At 38.9% G+C, this 23,189-nt stretch overlaps 1 protein-coding gene across 1 annotated transcript in view; it reads left to right on the top strand.

Moving 5' to 3' along the window:
* Positions 1 to 3,704: 3,704 nt before the first annotated feature.
* The window catches only part of LOC137631171 (large ribosomal subunit protein mL62), a 34,278-nt gene continuing 14,793 nt past the window's right edge, over positions 3,705 to 23,189 (top strand). Inside the window, exons 1-3 of the mRNA XM_068362887.1 lie at positions 3,705 to 4,003; positions 7,323 to 7,368; positions 17,901 to 18,043. Coding sequence (XP_068218988.1) covers positions 3,851 to 4,003; positions 7,323 to 7,368; positions 17,901 to 18,043 — 342 coding nt within the window. The 5' untranslated portion in view covers positions 3,705 to 3,850. The remainder of the gene's footprint in view (positions 4,004 to 7,322; positions 7,369 to 17,900; positions 18,044 to 23,189) is intronic.

The following is a 23,189-nucleotide window of genomic DNA, read 5'->3' as shown; positions in this document are numbered from 1 at the left end:
TTACTTACAATCTCGCTTTTCTATCACTGGTCAGTTTGTCAAAATGGAAATTGAATCTTACTCGAAAATCCTCTCTATTGTAAGTAGAAGTCACTTGGCTGTTCATATATTTCTTTTGTGTCTTTCGTCGTTTGGTTTAATATTTTCTCAGTGAATTTTGAGAACTTAAAGAATGACTCCGAAACTACGAAATTGTATAAGTTATCCACTCGGTTCAGCATGGAAAGCCATGCTCAACTGGAAAAAGGTCAAGCTTCCATTAAAAAAAAAAAAAAAAAAATCTTCTATTCATTTTCTTTTTCTTGGGGGTCCTTCTTTCAGCTTTCATTTGGTTCATATTACAATTCTAATTTTTATGTTGCAGTTTAAACTTTCGGTGAAAACTTGTTTTTCTTTGTTTTTACTGATTCTGAAATGCAAGTTTCTTCTGGAAAGTTTTCTAGTTCTTGTAGCAACTTGCTGAATACTCTAGGTGTCGTAAACAAAGGTTGTCTTCCAGAGTATTTTCCTTGCATATATTCATGCTTCAGGGAGTGGTATTTTTTTCTCAAAGTATTTTACCTATATCGGGCTTGTTTTTCTTTATCGAACAGTAAGTGAAAATCCGTTTTACTTTAACTTCGGCATTACTGCATTCTTGCAGCTTAAACACGACGAGAATAGATATCCCTATCTAATGGACAATTATCTATGATTAATTTGGTTTCTTGGTTGATGAAACTATAGCTTTTATGATAAGATTTTTGTTTCCCATATCATAGTATTTGGTGGTCAGCGTTGATAGGACCATAAAACCGAAAAAGCATTTAAGCCTGAAACTTGCCATAAACTTTTATTAAGAATTCCGTTTCTTAAATATCTTTACAACACTAACTTACATGTCTGATACGTGCCGTACTGGATCAAGACTGTACAGTTAGCTCACACTAGACAATCGTAAGACTAAGGATATTAAGGGTTTCAAGAGGAAACTGAAGACTTGTTTTTCTAAGTGCTTCGATAATGCGGATTTGACAATAAACGAGCAATGTGCAGTGTGAAATACTGAATGCCTTGGAATGTATACAAGATTAAATACGAAAGGTCCTGTAGAAAATAGGGTTTCTCTGCAGTATAGTATCATTACAGTTTTATTATTACTAGCTAAGCTACAACCCTAGTTTGAAGAGAATGATGATATAAGCCCAAGGGCTCCAAGAGGGAAAAAAAGCCCAGTGTGGAAAGGAAATAAATAAACTACAAGAGAAGGAATTAACAATTAGAATATTTCAACAGTAACGATAGAATAAATCTTTCAAATAAAAAAAAAACAAGAGGAAGAGAATTATGATAGAATAGTGCGCCCGAGTGTAGCCTACCCTTAAGCAAGAGAACTCTATCCCAAGACAGTGAAAGATCATGGCACAAAGGCTATGTGCACTAGCCAAGAATAGAGAACAAATGTTTGATTTTGGAGTGTCCTTTTCCTAGATGAGCTTGTTAACATAGCTATAGAACCTCTTCTATCCTTACGAAGAGGAAAGTAGCCACTAAATTATTACAATACAGTATTTAACCCCTTGAGCGAAGAAGAATTATTTGGTAATCTCAGTGCCACCAGGTATATGAAGACAGATGAGAACGTGGAAAGAATAGGCAAGACTATTCGATGTATGTGTAGGCAAAGAAAAAATGAGCCATAAACAGAGAGAGGGGTCCAATGTAGTACTGTCTGGACAGTCAAAGGACCCAATAACTCTCTAGCAGTAGTATCTCAGACAAGCAACCCTTAAAATAAAGTAAGTAGTATGATGCTATAAAATTAACAGGACAAAGTAACTAAATCTTTTATAAAATTTTAGGCCTTTTGGACATCATTCATAATGTACAGCTGGATATAAGAATTCCTGGCACACTTTACTTTGAGGAAACGCACCCTGTCAAGCACATCCTTACTTCACTGTAAGTAACCAAGCATATAGTGTAAGCACTAGGCATGGTCCAGATGAAGAAATATGGCGGGTGGAGAACTCGCCGTGCAGTAAGGATATGACAGGGTAGACTACACATCCTCAAAGAGATATATGTCTGAAATTCCTGTGTCCATCTGTACTTAGATAATATATCAATTCTGAGCTCCTCTCATGAAACCCCCTGAGATGGCAACAACTTCAAATATACTTTACAATTCTGGGATTGAAAGTAAGCTTCGAAAAGTCATCTCCGAGGGATCGGCTACACTGAACGCGACGAGTATGGAGGTTGCGGGGAAGGGGCTCCTGCGGCAATTTGTAACGTAAGGTATCTTATGTAAAATACATGGCCGCACTAAGCGAGTGTATAGCCTTGAACCTCTGCTGCTACAGCCAAGCTATGAAACATGTTTCATAAAACCACGGTGGTTTCCCGCGTCTTCACCCAAGACCACGTCATTTTTCATCAGTTCCTGAAGGGGCACGCGTTCAGTTGTTTGTTTCTAGCCATTGGTTAGTGAAAAGTTTATTGGGGATATATATATATATATATATATATATATATTATATATATATATATATATATATATATATATATATATATATATATATATATATATATATAAATAGAGAGAGAGAGAGAGAATATCTAACCAAAGGCTGGAAGGATAACCACAAAAAATCTAAAAGATAGAGTAGAGAAATTTCAAGTGAAAAACTTTCGGTTATATGTTTAAACAGTATATTTTATGCAAACACTTTTTTAATTCGGAGAGTGAAAGTGGCAATAGATTTTCACGAAATAGTCATATTTGAAGCAATGATATTACCTAGTGAAGAGAGTTCGAGGTCGTCTATAGTTCGCCATAAATGTCTTTATATAAGGGGAGGTCCAAAAACTCATGAACGGGTGGTTTGCCCCACTAATCATGTTCAGAAATGCATAAAACACAAGATAGTGAAGAGGAAAATATAGGATTCATGTATTTGGTTAGAAATTAAAGTATCATATATATACCCAAATAGGAAGTATAAACTATTTTTTTTATTTGAAATGTGGAATATTTAGCCTTTTTTGGTTATTTTGCCAGGAATATATATATATATATATATATATATATATATATATATATATATATATATATATATATATATATATATATATATATATATATATATATATATATATATATATATATATATATATATATATATATATACATACATACATACATGCACACACACACACACACACACATATATATATATATATATATATATATATATATATATATATATATATATATATATATATATATATATATATATATATATATATAACATGGATCAATTGAGCTACAACCATATGAAGAAGACTTTAAAAATAAGAGGATTAATTTAATTCATTAAGATAACTATAGAAAAGAAGAAATAGATTTTATACTAGATATGGAAGAAAAAATAAAAAATATGAAAATACACAGCAAGACCACTAGTCAAGGCGCCGTTACAGAGAAAATGCCTCCACCCTGGGCCTGAACCCGAACTTGTACTGTAAAGTGTAAAGTCGTAAATCGTAATTAACACTAGAATTTGTCGCACAAAATTACCAATTTGTCAACTATATCAGATTAATATTTTATCTTATATCATATTTACGGGGGAGTACATTGGCTCCAAGAAGGGGCCATATTTCCTACTAAAATTGTAAAAGAAGAAGAAGTCGTAATTTCGTAAACAAACCAGTCTTCGGCTCTTGAGTCTTGCCTCTTAGTTTAGTTCCGATTCTTCTGTGAACCAGCAAGTTTAAGCAATCGCTATCTGTTGTACTTTTGAAAATCCATTTGGCTTTTCATTAGGCTCTTGGCGGTTTTGTACCAGCACTGCCGATCAACGAAATGTTTTCTGCGACACGTCTCTCCGTACCAATAAGACATTTAGTAAATTCTCGTCACATTCACGAGGCTCTCCATGTCCGGCAGTTCCAGAGTGCAATAAGCCTGAGGGCTTTGTATCCCAAGAGTGATTTAGATATAACTAAAAAATCAGAGGTAGGATGATATAACGTTATTTTAGAAGATAGTGTAAAATAGAGTTTGCATATTGGCAGACGCAGGTTGACTTTGACACATGAGCATTTCAGTCCCATTTTACGAAATCTTTATCGTAGAAAATTGTCATAAGTTAAAATCCCCCTACCTAACCACACTTGTAAAATTATAGGGATGTATGTATGATAGCGGCCACCTGTATGTATTGTTATGTCTGATATAGAATACAGTAGTGTAAGAGGGGTCGCAAAGGGGCGTTAGCCCCCCGTTAGTTAAGTAGGTAAGGACACGGCATATAGGTTAGGGTAGGGGGTAAAGTTTTAGTTGATGTCCATTTCTAATGAACATGTGAGGAACTGGCCGCTGATATACAAAGGCTCCAAATTATAGCTAAGGATGGAACAACGTTTTGAACAGGGAATAAACCTAAAACCCATTAGAACGCATTAAAAGATATTTTTTCGAAAGGAATTAATGGCTTTTGCTCTGCCATGCACTCTCCTCGCTCGCAGAAAAAGAAAAACATCGAGCTCCTGTGTACTGGCAAGCGATACATGCTAAGCTGCCCACGCTAACACCTTTGGTTATTATTTCTTAGATGATTTTTTATTTGTAGTGGAAATCAGTGTAATTTTTGAAGAAATCTAATTTTTTTCTATAGTAAACACTTGTCTCTCAGCAGAAAAATTTTTTCTGTCCGTAATTATAATAAAACCAAGATTTTTTGGGGGGTTAAATTTGCCTGTATAACAACTTTGCTTGACATCAAAAGGATTGGGGGTGATTGATTATTTAGGCAGAGTAAGCTATAAATAAGGTAGTGTGTGGAGGGATCGCATGGAGCGTAGCTAACTGGTAGGTAAGTAGGTAAAGCTCCTAGGTTAGGTTAGGTGGTATGCTAGTCACTAGTGTCTGTTTACCTGTTAAAGGGGGTTTTACATTCTGTCCCAACGAACTACGAAGGCTCCAAATACTGAAATGCAGGCTTTCAAACAGAATTTGAAGAAATTTTTATTCATAAAATGCTACAATAGCATGAGTTTCATAGTTGATGCACAATAGGCTATATGATTGTCTTTATACTTGAAGAATGTATACGAAATGCAAATCATGTAGGTCCTACAAAGCACAGGATTTTACCATGCGTAACAGGACCTGGAAAACAACCTTTAAAATAAACTACCGTGAATACTTTTTGCATGAGAAAAGTTTAGGCTTATTATAACTGTAATAGGGTGCAACGTGAACTAGGAGTATAGCTTAACTAATTGGTTGTTCAGAGGTATTTGTTTGTGCTATCACTAAGAAAATTTTATGTCTTGTTTAAGTAAGGATGATTGAAGCCTCCTTCAGTGAATAGAGAGACGGCATCTTATTGAAGGGTTGTTTAGAATAGGGGGAACAATTTGATATATGTGTACTGTATTGAGTTTATAATCGCCAAAAGAACATCATATCTTAGATGGTTGGAACTTACAAATTCAAATGCATCTCTATAAATGCGATTTATTCCGTAACTGGAATACAAATCTACTCTATTTATTAGGGGTTATTACTTTTGGTGAAGCTGAAAGGACGAGCCATTAAAATTTTAGCGAAGGGTAACTACCCATTCCGCTAGTTAGCAAGGGTAGGGGGGTTAGCATGCTACCGCTCTCACACCTGTGATTTAGCTCACTTTGCTTTTGGCTTGGATGGTGAACGGTCGTTGCCGTTCTTCATCCTTGGCTATTTTGGACTGCCATTTATTGCTTTTGTTTGTGCTTTCTCTTTATTAGTGTGTGTGTGTTGATTCTGCCAACCATGCAAACCTACTTTGGACTTGAGGGCCGGCCCTGCGGTACCTTCATGTCGGCCATGGACACCGATGTCTTTCACTCGGTACCTTAGCACATGAGAAGGGATACGCCTATCAATTATGTTGACTAGATTCTCATTCAAAGGAACAACAGGATCAACACTATTATACAATTATGACCAATTCAGACCCAAAAGATCACTCAAAATGCCATTCCAGTTTGCTTGAGATTTTATATAAATCTTACATGAGTATGATACATCAGGGACAGGCTGCTCAGTCTTCACTACTAATGAAATCAAGGGATGGTCAGATGTCCCAACTGGAGAACCAACCTTATTTGTTCTAATGCCAGGGGAGTCATTGTATACTCTGCCATTCCTCTGGCTCTAGGAATGGCATCCCATTTCAAAATTATTGGTTTCTTATAACCAGTTATAAAGAGCTCAGATGAGTGCCTCTTATTAGAAACCAAAGTTTCTGCACACAAAAGAATATCTTACTGCCTGGATGCAATTGTAAAGTCTTGAATATTTGCATCCAGACTATGAATATTGCAATGAAGTAGATGACACTGACAAAGTCAAGGACGTGCTGGTCCAGGATTTTGCTTAAGGTCTCCAGACAGCATAAGAATTAATGGTAATAAAAATATATACATCATACTTAAAAACTAAATTAACAATGATGATAAAAAAAAAATATACTGTATATACAGAAATATGAATAGTGATTGATAAAACCCATAGACTATTGATAAAAAGTCGAAAAACTGTTCAACTTGGCGGAGCTGATACACCATGCAAGGCTAAATACCCTCCAGGATATTCATTTCAACTGAAGGCAGGACAGTAAGGATGGTTTTGGAAAGAAAGTAAAACATAAGGAAAAGACAACCTCTTGATAAACCACCAGGCATCCATGGCCGTTCTATTAAGCCTCCCCATCTCACCATTGAAAAAACAAGCAGAAAAAAAATTAAGATAGAATAGTGTGTCCGAGTGTATCCCCAAGCAAGTGACGGTTGTTTACCAGTGCTAGTTTGAGCAGGGTGCCAGGTTACCCCGCTACCCGCGGTGGGTAGTTACACTTCACCAAAGCTTTTAATGGCTGGTTTCAACTAGTGCGGAAATAATACTCTTATGTAAAGAGCTTCAGGCTTATATAGTTAGAAAAAATTAAAATTATTCCAAATTTGTCATATTTAACTATTTTCTCAGAAATATTTTTTTTGCTATTTGTGCTGTAGATACTGTTTACATAATCTTTAGTTTAATTAAATGGAAGAAGCTAATCTATTGAGGTTAAAAAGTTACTTCATTATTTGCATTTAATTATCATTTTATATCTTCATATAAGAGCTTTGTTAGTCATATTGTCTAATGTTACTAAGTTTAATATTTTTATGTGGTGGGACCTCCAAATTAAAGTATGTTCCTGTCATTTGAAAATATATTAAGCTTACTGAAACTATGTCATGGATTGGTCAGTTATACTGTTATTTTTTCTTTCTCTTTCCAGCCTCCAAAGAGCATAGGTACAACCTTCTCAGGATATATTCCTATGGGTGAGTGCTTAAAATTCTTTATCTATTGCTATTAGAGTTCAAAGTACAGTCAAATCCTATGGGTGAGTGCTTAAAATTCTTTATCTATTGCTATTAGAATTCAAAGTACAGTCAAATCCTATGGGTGAGTGCTTAAAATTCTTTATCTATTGCTATTAGAATTCACATTACAGTCAAATGCAAATGTTCTGTCGTCCCCAGCCCCCCTCTGTCACCCCCAATATCTATAGATTCCAGAATTTCAGGTGTAGAAGAGTTTGGTGGTTAGGGGGGAGGATAACAGGCAGAAGCGGGACGCCGGGCATGGGGGCGGGGGGCGACGGGCTAGGGGAGGACGCCAGCAAGGGGGAGGTACTACTTATTGAGCTGTGATGGCTGTGAAAACACAAAACATTATGTATGGATGTAAATTCAATATAACTTCATGGTTCCTAATTATATCATTATAGTGATACTTAACTTGCAATTATATAGTATATGTGATGTGATAGTTGCTATGCCATTCTCGCGAACAAGTTTTTTACAAAAATTATCGATATTTCGTTTGACATTGTATTTTGTCCCGACTGAAAAATCTCCCTAAAACACAAGTGCGCTCTCTCTCTCTCTCTCTCTCTCTCTCTCTCTCTCTCTCTCTCTCTCTCTCTCTCTCTCTCTCTCTCTCTCTCTCTATATATATATATATATATATATATATATATATATATATATATATATACATATACTGTATATATACAGTAATATGTGCCTTAAATGACCTAGGGTTTTCGGAATGATAAACCAATAACGGCTTGATTTTGCAGTCCCCTCTGGCGTTGGCACATAGGGCAAGAGTCAACCGATCCTTCGTAGGCTTATGTCCGGGCATTTTCTTCTCTTCGGCAGTGATGTGTGTTCGACTAGGCGTCTTTTTCCAAAACAGACTGGTTTCATCACAATTGAAAACTTGCTGCTCTACGTAGCCTTCATCCTCCACGATCTTTTCAAACTTCTTTACCAAATCGTTAGCAGCCTTGGTGTTCGAACTTGAAGCCTCTTTGTGCTGAACAACTGAATGAATCCCGGTCAGTCTCTTAAATTTCTCAAACCAACCGCGAGACGCCTTGAATTCCTCCGTTATTGGATCGGTTGAACTCTCCCCCGCGTCACCCCAGAGCCCGGCGCCAAGTCACAATAGATAGCGCTCGCCTTCTCGCAAATGATCGTTTCAGTGATCGTATCGCCAACAATCTCTTTGTCCTTTATCCATATTAACAAAAGGCGTTCCATCTCTTTCAGGGTAGGGCTGCGACATTTTGAAATAATGGTGATCCCCTTCGATGGTTTGACTGCTTAAATGGCTGCCTTTTGCTTGATGATCATCGATATCGAAGACATATTCCGGCCATATTGTTTAGCCAGATCACTCACACGCACACCGTGCCCATATTTTTCTATAATTTTTTGCTTCAATACCAATGAAAGCATTGCCTTCTTCCTTTTCTCACCACTAATAATACCTGTACCGAAACTAAGCTTCTTAGGACCCATGATTATACGTAAAGTAAAAAATGAAACATGAAAAAAGGAAGATACAGTAATAAGCACTGTTAATAATGGACTGAACAGGGTACAACCACACAATGCGCACGAGAACAGAGAACTGACCGATGTAACGCTCACCGGTGTCCCTCCGACGTGCTGCCGTCTACCGGCGTAAGCAAGAAACTACGACCGCGTATGGTCTACATCAGATGTTGGAGCATGACTTCGGGTGTCGAGACGAGAATTCGATCGAATTTTATGTCGGATGTTGGAACAATCGTATGTAGAGGTTCCACTGTATTTTTATATAATACTTTGTTACGTCCCCAATATCTTTTAGAGGGAGGGTATTGGGTAAGTCTTAGAACTTTAGGCTTGTACTGTGCTCGAGTTCCTACTTAGAGACAAGCCACTAGTCTCTCACACGCAAGCTTCTACAGGCTGCTATCAGTGCGTTACCGTGTATCGGCACTTGATTTTTGCGAGGGTATGGTTCTTACTACTTCATTCTCAGATCGAAATAGAGAGAACCCCGGGTCATAGCCAAGGCCAGTTGGTAGGACTTCCTCCCTCCTGAAATTAAGTTACCCCTATAAATAGCGAAGGGTTTGTATTTGAGCTGGATCAAATAACAAATTTGGAGATAATTTGTATTTTTCCTAGCATACAAACCTGGAGCTATTTATACAAGTTGGCCAGCCACCCTGTCCCCCAAGAAGTCCTGCCAGAAAGCAAAAGAGGTTACTCAGCCGACTGGTGTGAGTGAGTGGGGTAGCTGGTCTACCCCACCCGCTAACTAGCGGATGGAGGTAGTTATCCCTCGCTAAAATTGTCTTGTCTAGTCTTTCAGCTTTGCCGAAAAGTAATGCCCCTATAAATATCTCCCGGTGTATATGTTAGGACAAATACAAATTACTGTATCTCCATATTTGTTATTTTTGTGTCAACAGACCTTTGTCCCGTTGTGCCTTGTTATGAATCAAAATCACTTGGTTTACAAAACGTAATGTCAACACATGTAGCCATTTTAATTTGACACTCTCTACTAATGTGTCTCTCTCAATGTACTTGTTCACCAAACATATTTAATTCATATATGTCTCTCTCTCTTTTAATTAAAGAAACAAATATATTCATGACACTGGTATAGTTCTTCCGTAAATGACTGTCGATGACAGTAACCCAGCCCTATCCCCTGAAACTCAGATGATAGGAAGTGTATTGGAGTTAAAACACTTGCTCTTCATAAGGACTGAGTGTTAGACTCTTTGCTATTTTAAACCAGTCAGTTTGGTTTTAGGAATTTCCTCCCTCCTAAGAATAAGTCTCCTATTAAAGAACAAAGACTTGTATCCTTATTGGAACAAATCGCAAATTTTCAAAGAAAGCTTTATTTTTCAATATTAAACTTAGCCGGTGATCATATAGCTGTCAGCTCTGCTGCCCGACAGAAAAACCTAAGGACAAAATACGCCAGCGATCGCTATACAGGTGGGGGTGTACATCAACAGCGCCATCTGTCGAGCAGGTACTCAAGTACTCCATGTCAACACAGAACCAATTTTCTCTCTGTCGTGCCACTGGCAAGACCTACTAAATACGCTGTTACTAACTGGATTTGTTTTCACAACTATTTGGTGAAGTACACTATTCTAGTTTTGAGCTTTCGCTATGCAGGGGTTTTATCTTCATCTCAAAATCTTGAACTCGTTTTGGATAGATTTAATTATGGTGACAAAGAGAGTATGGACTCTCTTTCACTTTTAAATGGCCGACCCTTCCCTTAGACGGAAGTGTGTTTAGGTTTTTAGTAATTTTGCTTAACACGTTATAGATCTATATATTTTATATCTCTCCGCCTTTATTAGGCCTCTTCGATTAACTTTCCATTTATTATAAACATATAAAAATAAATTTTTATGTTTTGTTTATATGCGACCTTTCCTGATAGTAGGCGGTCCTAACTTGGAACCGAAGTTAATCAACGTTGAGCCCGTTATATCGTATTTAGCCTTTAAAGAATTTAAAACTTTTTAAATTTAATGTTTTATGAAAGAATTTCTTTGATAGTCTTCGTACTGTTTTCAAAGATGAACTAACGTTTAGTTTTTTTAGACTACGCAGTTGTTGACGTTCAGGACGTTCAACATGCGCTCTATCGTTACGATAGAGAGAGAGTGTATCACGGTTTCACTTTGCAGTAAGAGTAAATCGATTCTGACGTTTCGTTCATTCTTTCTTAACTTAAATGGTTTAAATTCTAAATCAAAGGAACTTTTTATTTGGAAAACCTTTCAGTTTTTTCCTTTAGCCAAATAACATGTTTTTTTTTGACGATATATAATTGGGCTCTTCTCTCAGGTGCGAAATCAAGAGAGAAAGAGAGAGAGAGATAGAGACGGAGGGAGAGAGAGGAGAAAAAACGTTCCGTTCAAGCGGGTAACGTTGTTCTCGTGTTACTCTCCTCCCTAGTCGCTGTACGGGGAAGAAGGTAAAACGTTTCTAGGGTTTTATTCTTGTCCCCAGGCTATGTGCGGTGAGAGATTGTAAACGTAGTTTAATTGAACTGGTGTTTAGTCTCTTTCCCAGCCACTGAATTCTTTATCTTTATATGTTTTCTGTTTTTGCTAGTATTAATGAGCTGCATTATACGACTGTTTTCGCAATTACTACCTTTTAATGAAGGGTAGAATTGCGTGTTTCAGGTAGAAATCAGTAAAAGTTTCGATTTCAGTGAAATAAGTGCAAAACAGAAAATCGAAGTGATAAAGTGATATGCGCAAAGTGTTACAGTGTTGCGTCCGAGGGTTCGTCTGTTCGTGCCTGTCGTTCACCTAGTCCGGGACCTCTTGCAAGCTCCCAAGCCCAGGGGAGAAGTAATGTCGAACGACTTATGGGTTCGTCAGGCCTTGATCAACGAACAGACGTTTCCCTCCGTGGTTTCGGGCGTATCTACCCAAGATCGCCCCACCCACACAAAGACGAGAGAGCCCATTTACTTCTCGTCTGCGGAAGAGGTTTCTCGTAAGAAACCATGGACCAAGGTCTCGCAGCTTATTAAGCGCAAGTCGGTCCCTTCCGCGCAAGTCCAACGACCCAGTTGTAGCCACTGGGTCAGTTCGGACTCGCTGCAGTCTTCCGACGACTGCTCACCTCCTAAGAGAGGCAAAGCGGTACCGCAACAGGCAGTAACACCGTCTGTTGCCGCACCTGCTACTGTAGACCCTAAGTGGTCTTTGCTACAGTCTATGCAGACACAGTTAGCATCTTTTATGCAGGAGTATCGTGCGGAGAAGGTTGACGCTGCACCCGTTAGCCTACAACCAACCAAGGTTGTGCGTACAGTAGACGCTGACGCTACCTGCTCCCGCACTCCGCCTGTGAGAGTTCCACCACCCATGCGCAGTGTACCCTGCCAGCCGCACGTTGACGTTCACAGACGCACGCTACCCTCCGTTGACGTTTGCGAGTTACCACAACAACAGGAGGGTGGAGTTAAGTTGCTTTGTTTTGACGCTGTGCGTCAACCTCCGCATTCTAGAGTTGTTTTGACTGCTCAGTATAGACAGTCAAAGCAGTCTCGAGTGAACACTGTATGTCCTCACGCTCCTGTTGTGGTTGACAGTTCAGTTGTTGACAGTTCACAGTCTATCAAGCAGTTACATGACGTTGCCTTCTGGTCTGCTACTAATGCACCAGTGCTGTATGTCCTCACGCACCTGTTGTGGTTGACAGTTCACAGACTGTCAAGCAGTTACATGACGTTGCCTTCTGGTCTGCTACTAATGCACCAGTGAGAGACTCACTGAGATAACCTAGCTTTTATCGGACAAGGTTCCTGTAGATGAGAAAGTGCTGTTCTCCCTCCTACTGATATTCCTTTGAGGACTCTGTCATTTGGAGAGGAGCCGTAAGCTGCTTAGCCTCCTATGGACTTTAATTAAATCATGATGATTTTTTAAGGATCTTCGTCCGGATCTTGTAACTGCTGCTCCTCGTTCGCCTAAACGTCAGAACTTACACTAGGCCTAGCTACTTCGAAGCCGTTGTTGTTAAGCTAGTGCTCTCTCGCTCTCCTAGAGAGCGTTACGTTGGCTAGGCGACTGGTTTTTGCACCAGGAGGAGTTTTAGGGATACAGCCTTTGATTTCCCTTCTTTTAAACTGGCTTATAGAGCGAGAGAAGTTCTCGGCTTGGAAGTTCATGCCTCTGCCCATATAGACTTCTCAATTCTGGTAGACTCGCCCTGGCGCCTAGCCAGGAGACGCTCCAAGTTGTTTACAGGTCAACTTCTCAACTTTTGTCGAGCCTTTGAAGTTTTGGTGTACTATTATGTCACACATAACAAGGCTTCCAGGGATGGTAAATGGTTCCGCCTCAGTTGCTAACCCCGTCTGTTGCCACACCTGCTCCCGTAGACCCTTAATGGGCTTTGCTGCAAGACATGCAGTCCAAGCTTGTGTCCTTGATAGAGGACTTAAATGCGGAGAAGAACCTTCTGGCCAACAACCTTCCAACCGGTTGGTTGTGCGCCCTGTTGCGCTGAGGTATCCTACTCGCGTCTGCCAGTTGAGGTGGTTCCTCCACCGATGCGACCCAGTGTGGGTTGCCAGTCGCACGTTGACGTTAAGCGACGCTCGGAGGTGGTTGTTGACGTTCAGTGTGTCACTAGGAAGACGTTCAACAACCAGCAGAGGTGACTTGTTGTGACGCAGTGCGTCAACCTCAGCAACCCGGTAGGGTGTTGACTGCACAACCCAGCAGTCTAGACAGTTTCGGGTTGACGCTGTACTTCCTCGCGCACCCATGGTTGTTGACAGTTCACAGACTGTGCAGCAGTGCCATGATATTGCGTCCGGCTCCGTCACGCATCCACCAGTGCGACCGGATTCAGCGAGTCAGACGTTGCCCACTCCGTTGCCGTTTCCTCATCAGTTTCGGATGAGGAACCCTCTGATGAGGACGTTGCTGAACAAGACGATCAGCCCCAAGCCCTGCTATCCATCCAGAAGATGCTGAAGAAGGAACGCTGCCCAGTCAGGCTGTGGATGAGTCTGGTAGGGACACTGTCATCCGTGGATCAATTTGTGTCACTAGGAAGACTACACCTCCGTCCTCTTCTATACCATCTAGCTTTTCACTGGAAAAAGGACAAGACGCTAGAAGCGGTCTCGATCCCGGTTTCCGGAAAGTTAAAGTCTTGTCTGACTTGGTGAAAGGACTATATTAACCTTAGAGAGGGTCTTCCCCTGACTGTTCAGACTTCCAACCACGTTCTCTTCTCGGACGCATCGGACGTAGGCTGGGGTGCGACTTTAGACGGTAGGGAATGCTCGGGATTATGGAACTCGAGTCAAAGGACAATGCATTTCAACTGCAAGGAGCTACTGGCAGTACGTCTGACCTGGAAAAGCTTCAGGTCTCTCCTTCAAGGCAAAGTGGTGGAGGTGAACTCGGACAACACCACGGCTTTGGCGTACATCTCCAAGCAAGGAGGGACCTACTCTCTGACATTGTACGAGATCGCAAGGGACCTCCTCACCTGGTCAAAAGGTCTAGACATTTCAATAGTAACGAGGTTCATCCAAGGCAACTTGAATGTCATGGCAGATTGTCTCAGTCGGAAGGGACAAATAATTCCAACAGAATGGACCTTCCACAAGGATGTATGCAAGAGACTTTGGGCCACCTGGGGCCAGCCAACCATAGATCTCTTCGCAACCTCGATGACCAAGAGGCTCCCAATATTTTGCTCACCAATCCCAGACCCAGCAGCAGTTCATATAGATGCCTTTCTACTAGATTGGTCACATCTAGATCTATATGCATTCCCTCCGTTCAAGATTGTCAACAAGGTACTGCAGAAGTTCGCCTCTCACGAAGGGACAAGGTTGACGCTAGTTGCTTCCCTCTGGCCCGCGAGAGAATGGCTCACCGAGGTACTTCGATGGCTAGTAGACGTTCCCAGAACTCTTCCCCTAAGGGTGGACCTTCTACGTCAGCCACGCGTAAAGAAGGTACACCAAGGCCTCCACGCTCTTCGTCTGACTGCCTTCAGACTATCGAAAGACTCTCGAGAGCTAGAGACTTTTCGAAGGAGGCAGCCAGAGCGATTGCTAGAGCAAGGAGAACATCCACCCTTAGAGTCTACCAATCGAAGTGGGAAATCTTCCGAAACTGGTGCAAGTCAGTATCCGTATCCTCGACCAGTACCTCTGTAACTCAAATAGCTGACTTTCTCTTATATCTGAGGAAAGAACGATCTCTTTCAGCTCCCACTATCAAGGGTTACAGAAGCATGTTGGCATCAGTCTTCCGTCACAGAGGCTTAGATCTTTCCAACAATAAAGATCTACAGGACTTCCTTAAGTCTTTTGAGACCACGAAGGAGCGTCGTTTGGTTACACCTGGTTGGAATTTAGACGTGGTACTAAGATTCCTTATGTCAGACAGGTTCGAACCGCAACAATCAGCCTCCCTGAAAGATCTCACCTTAAAGACTCTTTTCCTGATATGCTTAGCCACAGCTAAAAGAGTCAGTGAGATTCATGCCTTCAGCAAGAACATCGGATTCTCATCCGAAACGGCTACATGTCCTACAACTTGGTTTTCTAGCCAAACACGAGCTGCCTTCTCGGCCTTGACCAATATCGTTCGATATTCCAAACTTATCGCATGGTTGGAAATGAACTAGAAAGAGTCTTATGTCCTGTAAGAGCTCTTGAGTTCTATTTAAAAACCTTTACGAGGCCCGTCTGAAGCTTTATGGTGTTCAGTTAAGAATCCATCTTTGCCTATGTCAAAGAATGCTTTATCCTATTTTATCAGACTGTTATTACGAGAAGCTCATTCCCATCTGAATGAGGAAGACCAAGCTTTGCTGAAGGTAAGGACACACGAAGTTAGAGCTGTCGCAACTTCCGTGGCCTTTAAACAAAATAGATCTCTGCAAAGTATAATCGACGCAACCTATTGGAAAAGCAAATCAGTGTTCGCGTCTTTTTATCTTAAGAATGTCCAGTCTCTTTACGAGAACTGCTACACTCTGGGACCATTCGTAGCAACGAGTGCAGTAGTGGGTGAGGGCTCAACCACTACAATTCCCTAATTCCATAACCTTTTTAATCTTTCTCTTGAAATGTTTTATTATTGTTTTTGGGTTGTCCGGAAGGCTAAGAAGCCTTTCGCATCCTGGTTGATTTGGCGGGTGGTCAAAGTCATTTCTTGAGAAGCGCCTAGATTAGAGGTTTTGATGAGGTCCTTTAGTATGGGTTGCAACCCTTCATACTTCAGCTCCTAGGAGTCGCTCAGCATCCTATGAGGATCGCGAGGCTCAGTAAGGAAGACGTACTTAAAAAGGCAGAGTAATGGTTCAAGTCGACTTCCTTACCAGGTACTTATTAATTTTATGTTTGTTATTTTGAATAACTGCTAAAATGAAATACAAAATACTTAGCTCTTAATGTAACACATAATGCTGGTCTCTACCCACCCCCCTGGGTGTGAATCAGCTATATGATCACCGGCTAAGTTTAATATTGAAAAATGTTATTTTCATTAGTAAAATAAATTTTTGAATATACTTACCCGGTGATCATAAATTAAAGGACCCTCCCTTCCTCCCCAATAGAGACCCAGTGGGCAGAGGAGAAAATTGGTTCTGTGTTGACATGGAGTACTTGAGTACCTGCTCGACAGATGGCGCTGTTGATGTACACCCCCACCTGTATAGCGATCGCTGGCGTATTTTGTCCTTAGGTTTTTCTGTCGGGCAGCAGAGCTGACAGCTATATGATCACCGGGTAAGTATATTCAAAAATTTATTTTACTAATGAAAATAACATTTTTCCTAACTATATAAACCTGGATGTTTTAAGTTATACCTCCAGCCTCATCCACCCCAGAAATTCTATGTGAAGATCAAAGTGGCTTCTTATTGAGCTGAGGGGACCGCTTCTTCTGATACCTACCTGTAACTTCCAATACTTCGTTATAAATTTTAACAGCCAAGTTTCAAGCTGTGCTAAAATCATGCTCCTATTAAAAGGACTTGGATTTGTTTAGTTAAGAAAACTACAATTTACTTTTAGAATTTGTGATTTTTCTGCCATATTTTGTATGATTTGATGTTTTATAATCTGCTCAAAATTTCATCTTTTTTTTTTCTTTAAGTACCTATCTCTCTACTGCATAGAGTACAGGTTTTTCACATGCATAGTAGATATTTTCTCTGTTCTCTAATGGGATACTCTTTATTTACTTCCTTCATTGCTTGGCTTAAGGCCAAAATTTTATATTCAACTCAACTTACTATATTTACTACCAGTCCCACAATCTCTTTCCACCTTACCCTTGTGGTTTCTACTCTATATCTCCCTGTATTTCATTTCGTTTCTTCTCAATGTAGATTGTTTCGCAAATAGCAGAAGTGTTTCCCCTTCAACTATGGTAAGCAGCTCTTCTAGGAGAAGGACACTCCAAAATCAAACCATTGATCTCTAATCTTGGGTAGTGCCATAGCCTCTGTACCATGGTGTTCCACTGTCTTGGGTTAGAGTTCTCTTGCTTGAGGGTACACTCGGGCACACTTCTATCTAGTTTCTCTTCCCCTTGTTTTGTTAAAGTTCTTATAGTTTTTATATGAAATATTTATATTAATGTTGTTACTATACTTAAAATATTTTATTTTTCTTTATTTCCTTTCCTCACTGGGCTATTTTCCCTGTTGGAGCCCCTGGGCTTATAGCATCCTGCTTTTCCAACTAGGGTTGTAGCTTAGCATTTAATAATAATAATAATAATCTTTGGCTTGTCCTTTCACACTGATTTTTAAAAAGAAAGCTCTATATCCCAAGCATACAATAAAGTGAAAAGAGCCTACCTTCTAGTTATGAATATTTTTTTATCCATTCTTGGTGACTCTATGTGTATGTATGGTCATTAATAATCTTCAAATAATGAATATTTATTACTTTCATTGAAATTATTATTACAGTTTATTATTTACAGAAAAATTAGTAATATCATATTCCCGAAGTGGTGGGCCTGGTGGACAAAACGTCAACAAAGTGAACACGAAAGTTGATCTGCGTTTTCATTTGAATGAAGCTCAGTGGCTTCCAGATCAGCTTAAAGAAAAAGTTAGAGAAAAGGTAAGTGCTTTTATTTCACTTTTTTTTTTAACCCTTTTAGCACCAAAGGACGTACTAGTACGTTTCACAAAAGCCATCCCTTTACCCCCATGGACGTACCGGTACGTCCTTGCAAAAAATGCTATACAAAATTTTTTTTTCATATTTTTGATAATTTTTTGAAAAAATTCAGGCATTTTCCAAGAGAATGAGACCAACCTGATCTCTCTATGACAAAAATTAAGGCTATTAGAGCAATTTAAAAAAAATATACTGCAAAATGTGCTGGGAAAAAAATAACCCCCTGGCGGTTAAGGGTTGGAAATTTCCAAATAGCTGGGGGGGTAAAAGGGTTAATGAACTATAGTGAATGGAGACACTGCTCCAGCAGTTTACGTAAAACATGTGCAGTACGTTTATACAGTGCTATACAGTACTTGAATTAAGAGTACGTACATTGTTGGGTACTCTGGATCAGACCCTGTAAGAAAATTAAGCCTGGCACAGATAATTTCTACCAAATATAGAAATATATAATTTTATAGTGTATGATGTGATGCTGCTATCGACGAATTACATCAAAAATTATTTTAGGATTTTGATTTAGCAAATACAGTACTTTTTCCTGATGATATATTTTTATGGAAGTTTATTTTACTTTGATTCTAAGGTAGTGTATTGTCAGCTGATTTCTTCTAATTTAATTTTGTAGCTGGTATGTTTTACGGTGACATTTTAGCTTGAAATGACACATTTGCAGAAGAATTAATTTGCTAAGAATATGTATCATATTTTCAAAAGTCAAATTTTGATCATACAGTATTGCGAACTAAACATTAAGGAGAAAAAGAAGAAGAAAATGTTGTTCATTGAAGGCTGGACGTTCAGGTGCATCCCAATTAATCTTACTCTTTCCAAATTCTGTTGAATGATACCAGTATTTATATCTTAGAAATGGTGCTATAAGGAGCATTTCACGGAGCGACACAGGTCGAGGCCAGAAATAGATTTTTCCTTCGTCAAAATCCCTTTTTTATCTTCTTATGATGCATCTGCTCCATGGCCTCAATCAACATAAGGGGTCTTGAATTTGCATGTTGCAGTTCTGACCAAGTTTTCAATGGAAACTACTTCTACTGTGCTGGGGCCACTAAGGAAGTGATTTGATGTTTTTTATAAGATTTGGAAGATGCTTATTATTATGTCCCTGTTCGTCTGGAATCAAAGAAACTCCTTTGGTTTATTGATAGCTTGAAAATATATCAATTCAAATGCTTGTGTTTTGGACTCGGACTACTTTTCAAGTATTCACCAGCTTGATAGCTGCAATCTCAAAATTGCTGAGATTTCTGGGCATCTGATTTCTGTTGTATCTAGATGACTGGCTAATTTTTTATAATATCCTTACCAAAGATTTGGCTCTAGCAGTATTGATTTTCATGTTATTGAGGGGAATAGAAAAATCTTTGGTAAGGATCTTCTTTTTGGAGAACGCTGGCCAGAAACATCGACCCCACATAGAAGTGGGAGGAGATGAAGGCAAAGAAGATGATCCTTACCAAAGATTTGGCTCTAGCAGTATGGATTTTCATGTTATTGAGAAGGCTGGGAGTTCTGGCCAATGTGGGCAATTCTACTCTGATTCCAACTCCAAAGGATTCTATATTTGGAAATGATATAGCAATAGTTCCTTTTTTAAATTTTCTGTCTGAAAAGACGCCACAGTTTATGCATTTGTTAGAGAAGTTCAAGCAGATGACAGCACTGAAAGTTTGTATGTAGCTGGTTACTAGGAACCATGTCATCTCTCAAGAAATTAATTTTTTATGGTTTGGTAGAAGATGAGGGATTTTCAGTTTCACCTTAATCGTCATCGGAACAGAATGTGTGATCCAGGTATGATTTTTGTTGCAGTGATGTAGAATCAGTTAGAACTGGTTCAGGGTATGTCATTTGAAATGAAGGTTCCAGACATGTGTCTTTTCACCGATACTTCCCAGTAACGTTGAGGTGTCATCATCATCATCATTATCATCATCTCCTCCTACGCCTATTGACGCAAAGGGCCTCAGTTAGATTTCGCCAGTCATCTCTATCTTAGCTTTTAATTCAGTACTTCTCCATTCATCATCTACTTAGCGCTTCATAGTCCTCAGCCATGTAGGCCTGGGTCTTCCAACTCTTAAATTGTCTTGTGGAGCCCAGCTGAACATTTGGTAAACTAATTTCTCTTGAGGATTGCGAAGAGCATGCCAAAACCATCTCCATCTACCCGTCTTCATGATCTCATCCACATATGGCATTCAAGTAATTTATCTTATAGTTTCATTTCTAATCCTATCTTGCCATTTAACTTTCAATATTCTTCTGAAGGCTTTGTTCGCAAATCTACTAGATCTATTGGAGATTGTTTCTTTGTCATACCATGACTCATGTTCTTAATTGTTATATTCTATCGTTCCTTATTAAAGGTTTAGTAAAAGAAGGATACAGAGAATTAGAGGATTTGCTGTTCGTTACTAAGTGTTTAGTGAAAGAAGCACACACACGATTGGATTTGGGTTAGATGAGATTTAAAGGTTTTGGGTTCATGATATTAGAAGTTCAGCTACACCCCTTAGATTTTGTGAAATCTCTTTTGAAAAGGTTTTGTCAGTAGGTCAGTGGCATATCAAGTCTGTTTTTGTCAAGCATTTCTGAAAAGATGGGTTTTCTTATAAGGATTACTGGGCATTGGGTGTGGTGGTATCAGCAGGGATGTTGGATAGATAGAAGTAGATCTTTTAGTGTAACTCCTTAGATTTGCTTGAAGTTTTACTATTAAGGTTCTCAAGGAGAAATTTCGGACAGTTGAGTATTATAGTAGCCATTGTACTGTACAGTGAACCCTCGTTTATCGCGGTAGATAGGTTCCAGTCGCGGCCGCGATAGGTGAAAATCCGCGAAGTAGTGACACCATATTTACCTATTTATTCAACATGTATATTCAGACTTTTAAAACCTTCCCTTGTACGTAGTACTGTTAACAAACTACCCTTTAATGTACAGAACACTTAATGCATGTACTACAGTACCCTAAACTAAAACAGGCACAAATATTAAAGGTGATTTTATATCATGCATTTCCTAAACATGCTAAAAAGCACGATAAAAAATGGCAACCAATGTTTTGTTTACATTTATCTCTGATCATAATGTAGAAACAAACTGGAGGTAGAGCTTTGCTTATTACCCAGACATATTTCCCATACTTTTCCCTTAGAACTACATCACATCTTCCTACTTTAGATATATAGATATATATATATATATATATATATATATATATATATATATATATATATATATATATATATATGTGTGTGTGTGTGTGTGTGTGTGTATATATATATATATATTTATATGTATACACATATACATACCTACATATATACATAAATACATGCATACATATATATATATATATATATATATATATATATATATATATATATATATATATTACTGTATATATATGGGTTATGGAAAAATCCGCGAAGTGGTGAATCCGCGATGGTCGAACCGCGAAGTAGCGAGGGTTCACTGTATATGGTTGTGGCTTTGTGTCAAAAATAATAATTGGGTATGAATTCTTAATTATTACATTCCTTTGCACTGATATTGCATTTCATCCATCTTTGGTGCGCATGTATTATAATTTTTCTATATCTGGATTTGCAAGCTATTACATGAGAATATCTAGCTTACGTCGGTTACCGTTAAAATTATTTTGATTAAAGTTGCCTCTCATAATTTAGAGGGTTTGTCTTCCTCTTTCCTTCACTATCTCACCTCCATGAGAGTGCGGAACTCATCAATATGAATGCCAGAGGAGGTTCCTAGAAATACATAATTAAATTTATTATTTCTATACTTACATGGCATTTATGTTAAGTTCACAATAAGTAAGTGTCTAGGGCATGTTGAAGGGAGAATTAACACTCTTAAGGACACCACAGAATGATCATGACAACTGCTGGGAACCTACCTAGTCATGTGCTTTACTAACTTTTGAATGGGCAGTAAAGTATCCAAGACCTTCTAAGGTACTCGATATGAGTTAGTTATGAAAAGCAAGTTAGTGAAATAAGGTTTATTTAGGGTATACTCAGCTTCATACAGAAAAATTTTACATAGACATTGTTATATTATTTTCAAGACATTACTGTTCTTCGACGATGAAAATATTTGTATATCCGAGAAATTTTGTTTTATTTTCCTTCAAGTTCCAACATTACTATGGTGCTTAATATAATGGTAGAGTTGAGGCATTTGTTTTGGAAGCTTTGAATTGTACGTTTTGTTTTCTTCAGTCTATTGAAATGTACTTCAGTTCTACCCTAAAAGTTTTTGACAAAATTTAGCAAGACAGTATAAATCCAGAGGAACATAGAGAAGTAAAGGTTTATAAATCTAAAATCATTTGTGAAAGATAGGCAGGTCCTTTTCTTTAGAGGTTTCTGATGAGGTAAATGTAAAGGACATGAAGTAAAGCAGATCACAAAGTACATGATGAGATACATGGAAAGAATTGGAGGAAGCACTGTTGGCCAGTACAATCAAAGAAGCAGCAATAAATAATTTTTCAATATTAATCTTACCCGATGATCATGTAGCTGTCAACTCCGTTGCCCGACAGAAATCTAAGGTCGGGATACGCCAGCGATCGCTATACAGGTGGGGGTGTACACAACAGCGCCATCTGTGAGTAGGTACTCAAGTACTTCTTGTCAACAAGAACTCAATTTTTCCTCTGTCGTGCCGCCGGCAAGACCTACTTGGATACGCTGTTGAATCTGGAGTTGTTGTTCACGATTTGGTGATGTATTCGCTCTAGAGTTTAGCCTTCGCTATTCAGGAAGCTTTATCATTAGCTTAGCAAGCTTTTGGAATTAATTTGGATTAATTGTTAACGAACTTTGCTAGATTTTGGAATTCCCCTTGACTACTTCTCAATTCAAGATGTCTGACCAGTCTCAAGCCCCTAAGTACAGGCAGTGTAGCGTTAGGGCTTGTGCTAGGCGTCTTCCGAAGGCCTCTTTAGATCCTCACACCGTTTGTTCCAATTGTAGGAGTAAATCCTGTCAATTGGAAGATCGATGTGGGGAATGCGCTGGGCTTTCGGAAT

The sequence above is a fragment of the Palaemon carinicauda genome, chromosome 39, assembly GCF_036898095.1.
Source record: "Palaemon carinicauda isolate YSFRI2023 chromosome 39, ASM3689809v2, whole genome shotgun sequence".
Classification (NCBI taxonomy): Eukaryota; Metazoa; Arthropoda; class Malacostraca; order Decapoda; family Palaemonidae; genus Palaemon; species Palaemon carinicauda.
This window is presented reverse-complemented; position numbering and strand designations above follow the sequence as displayed.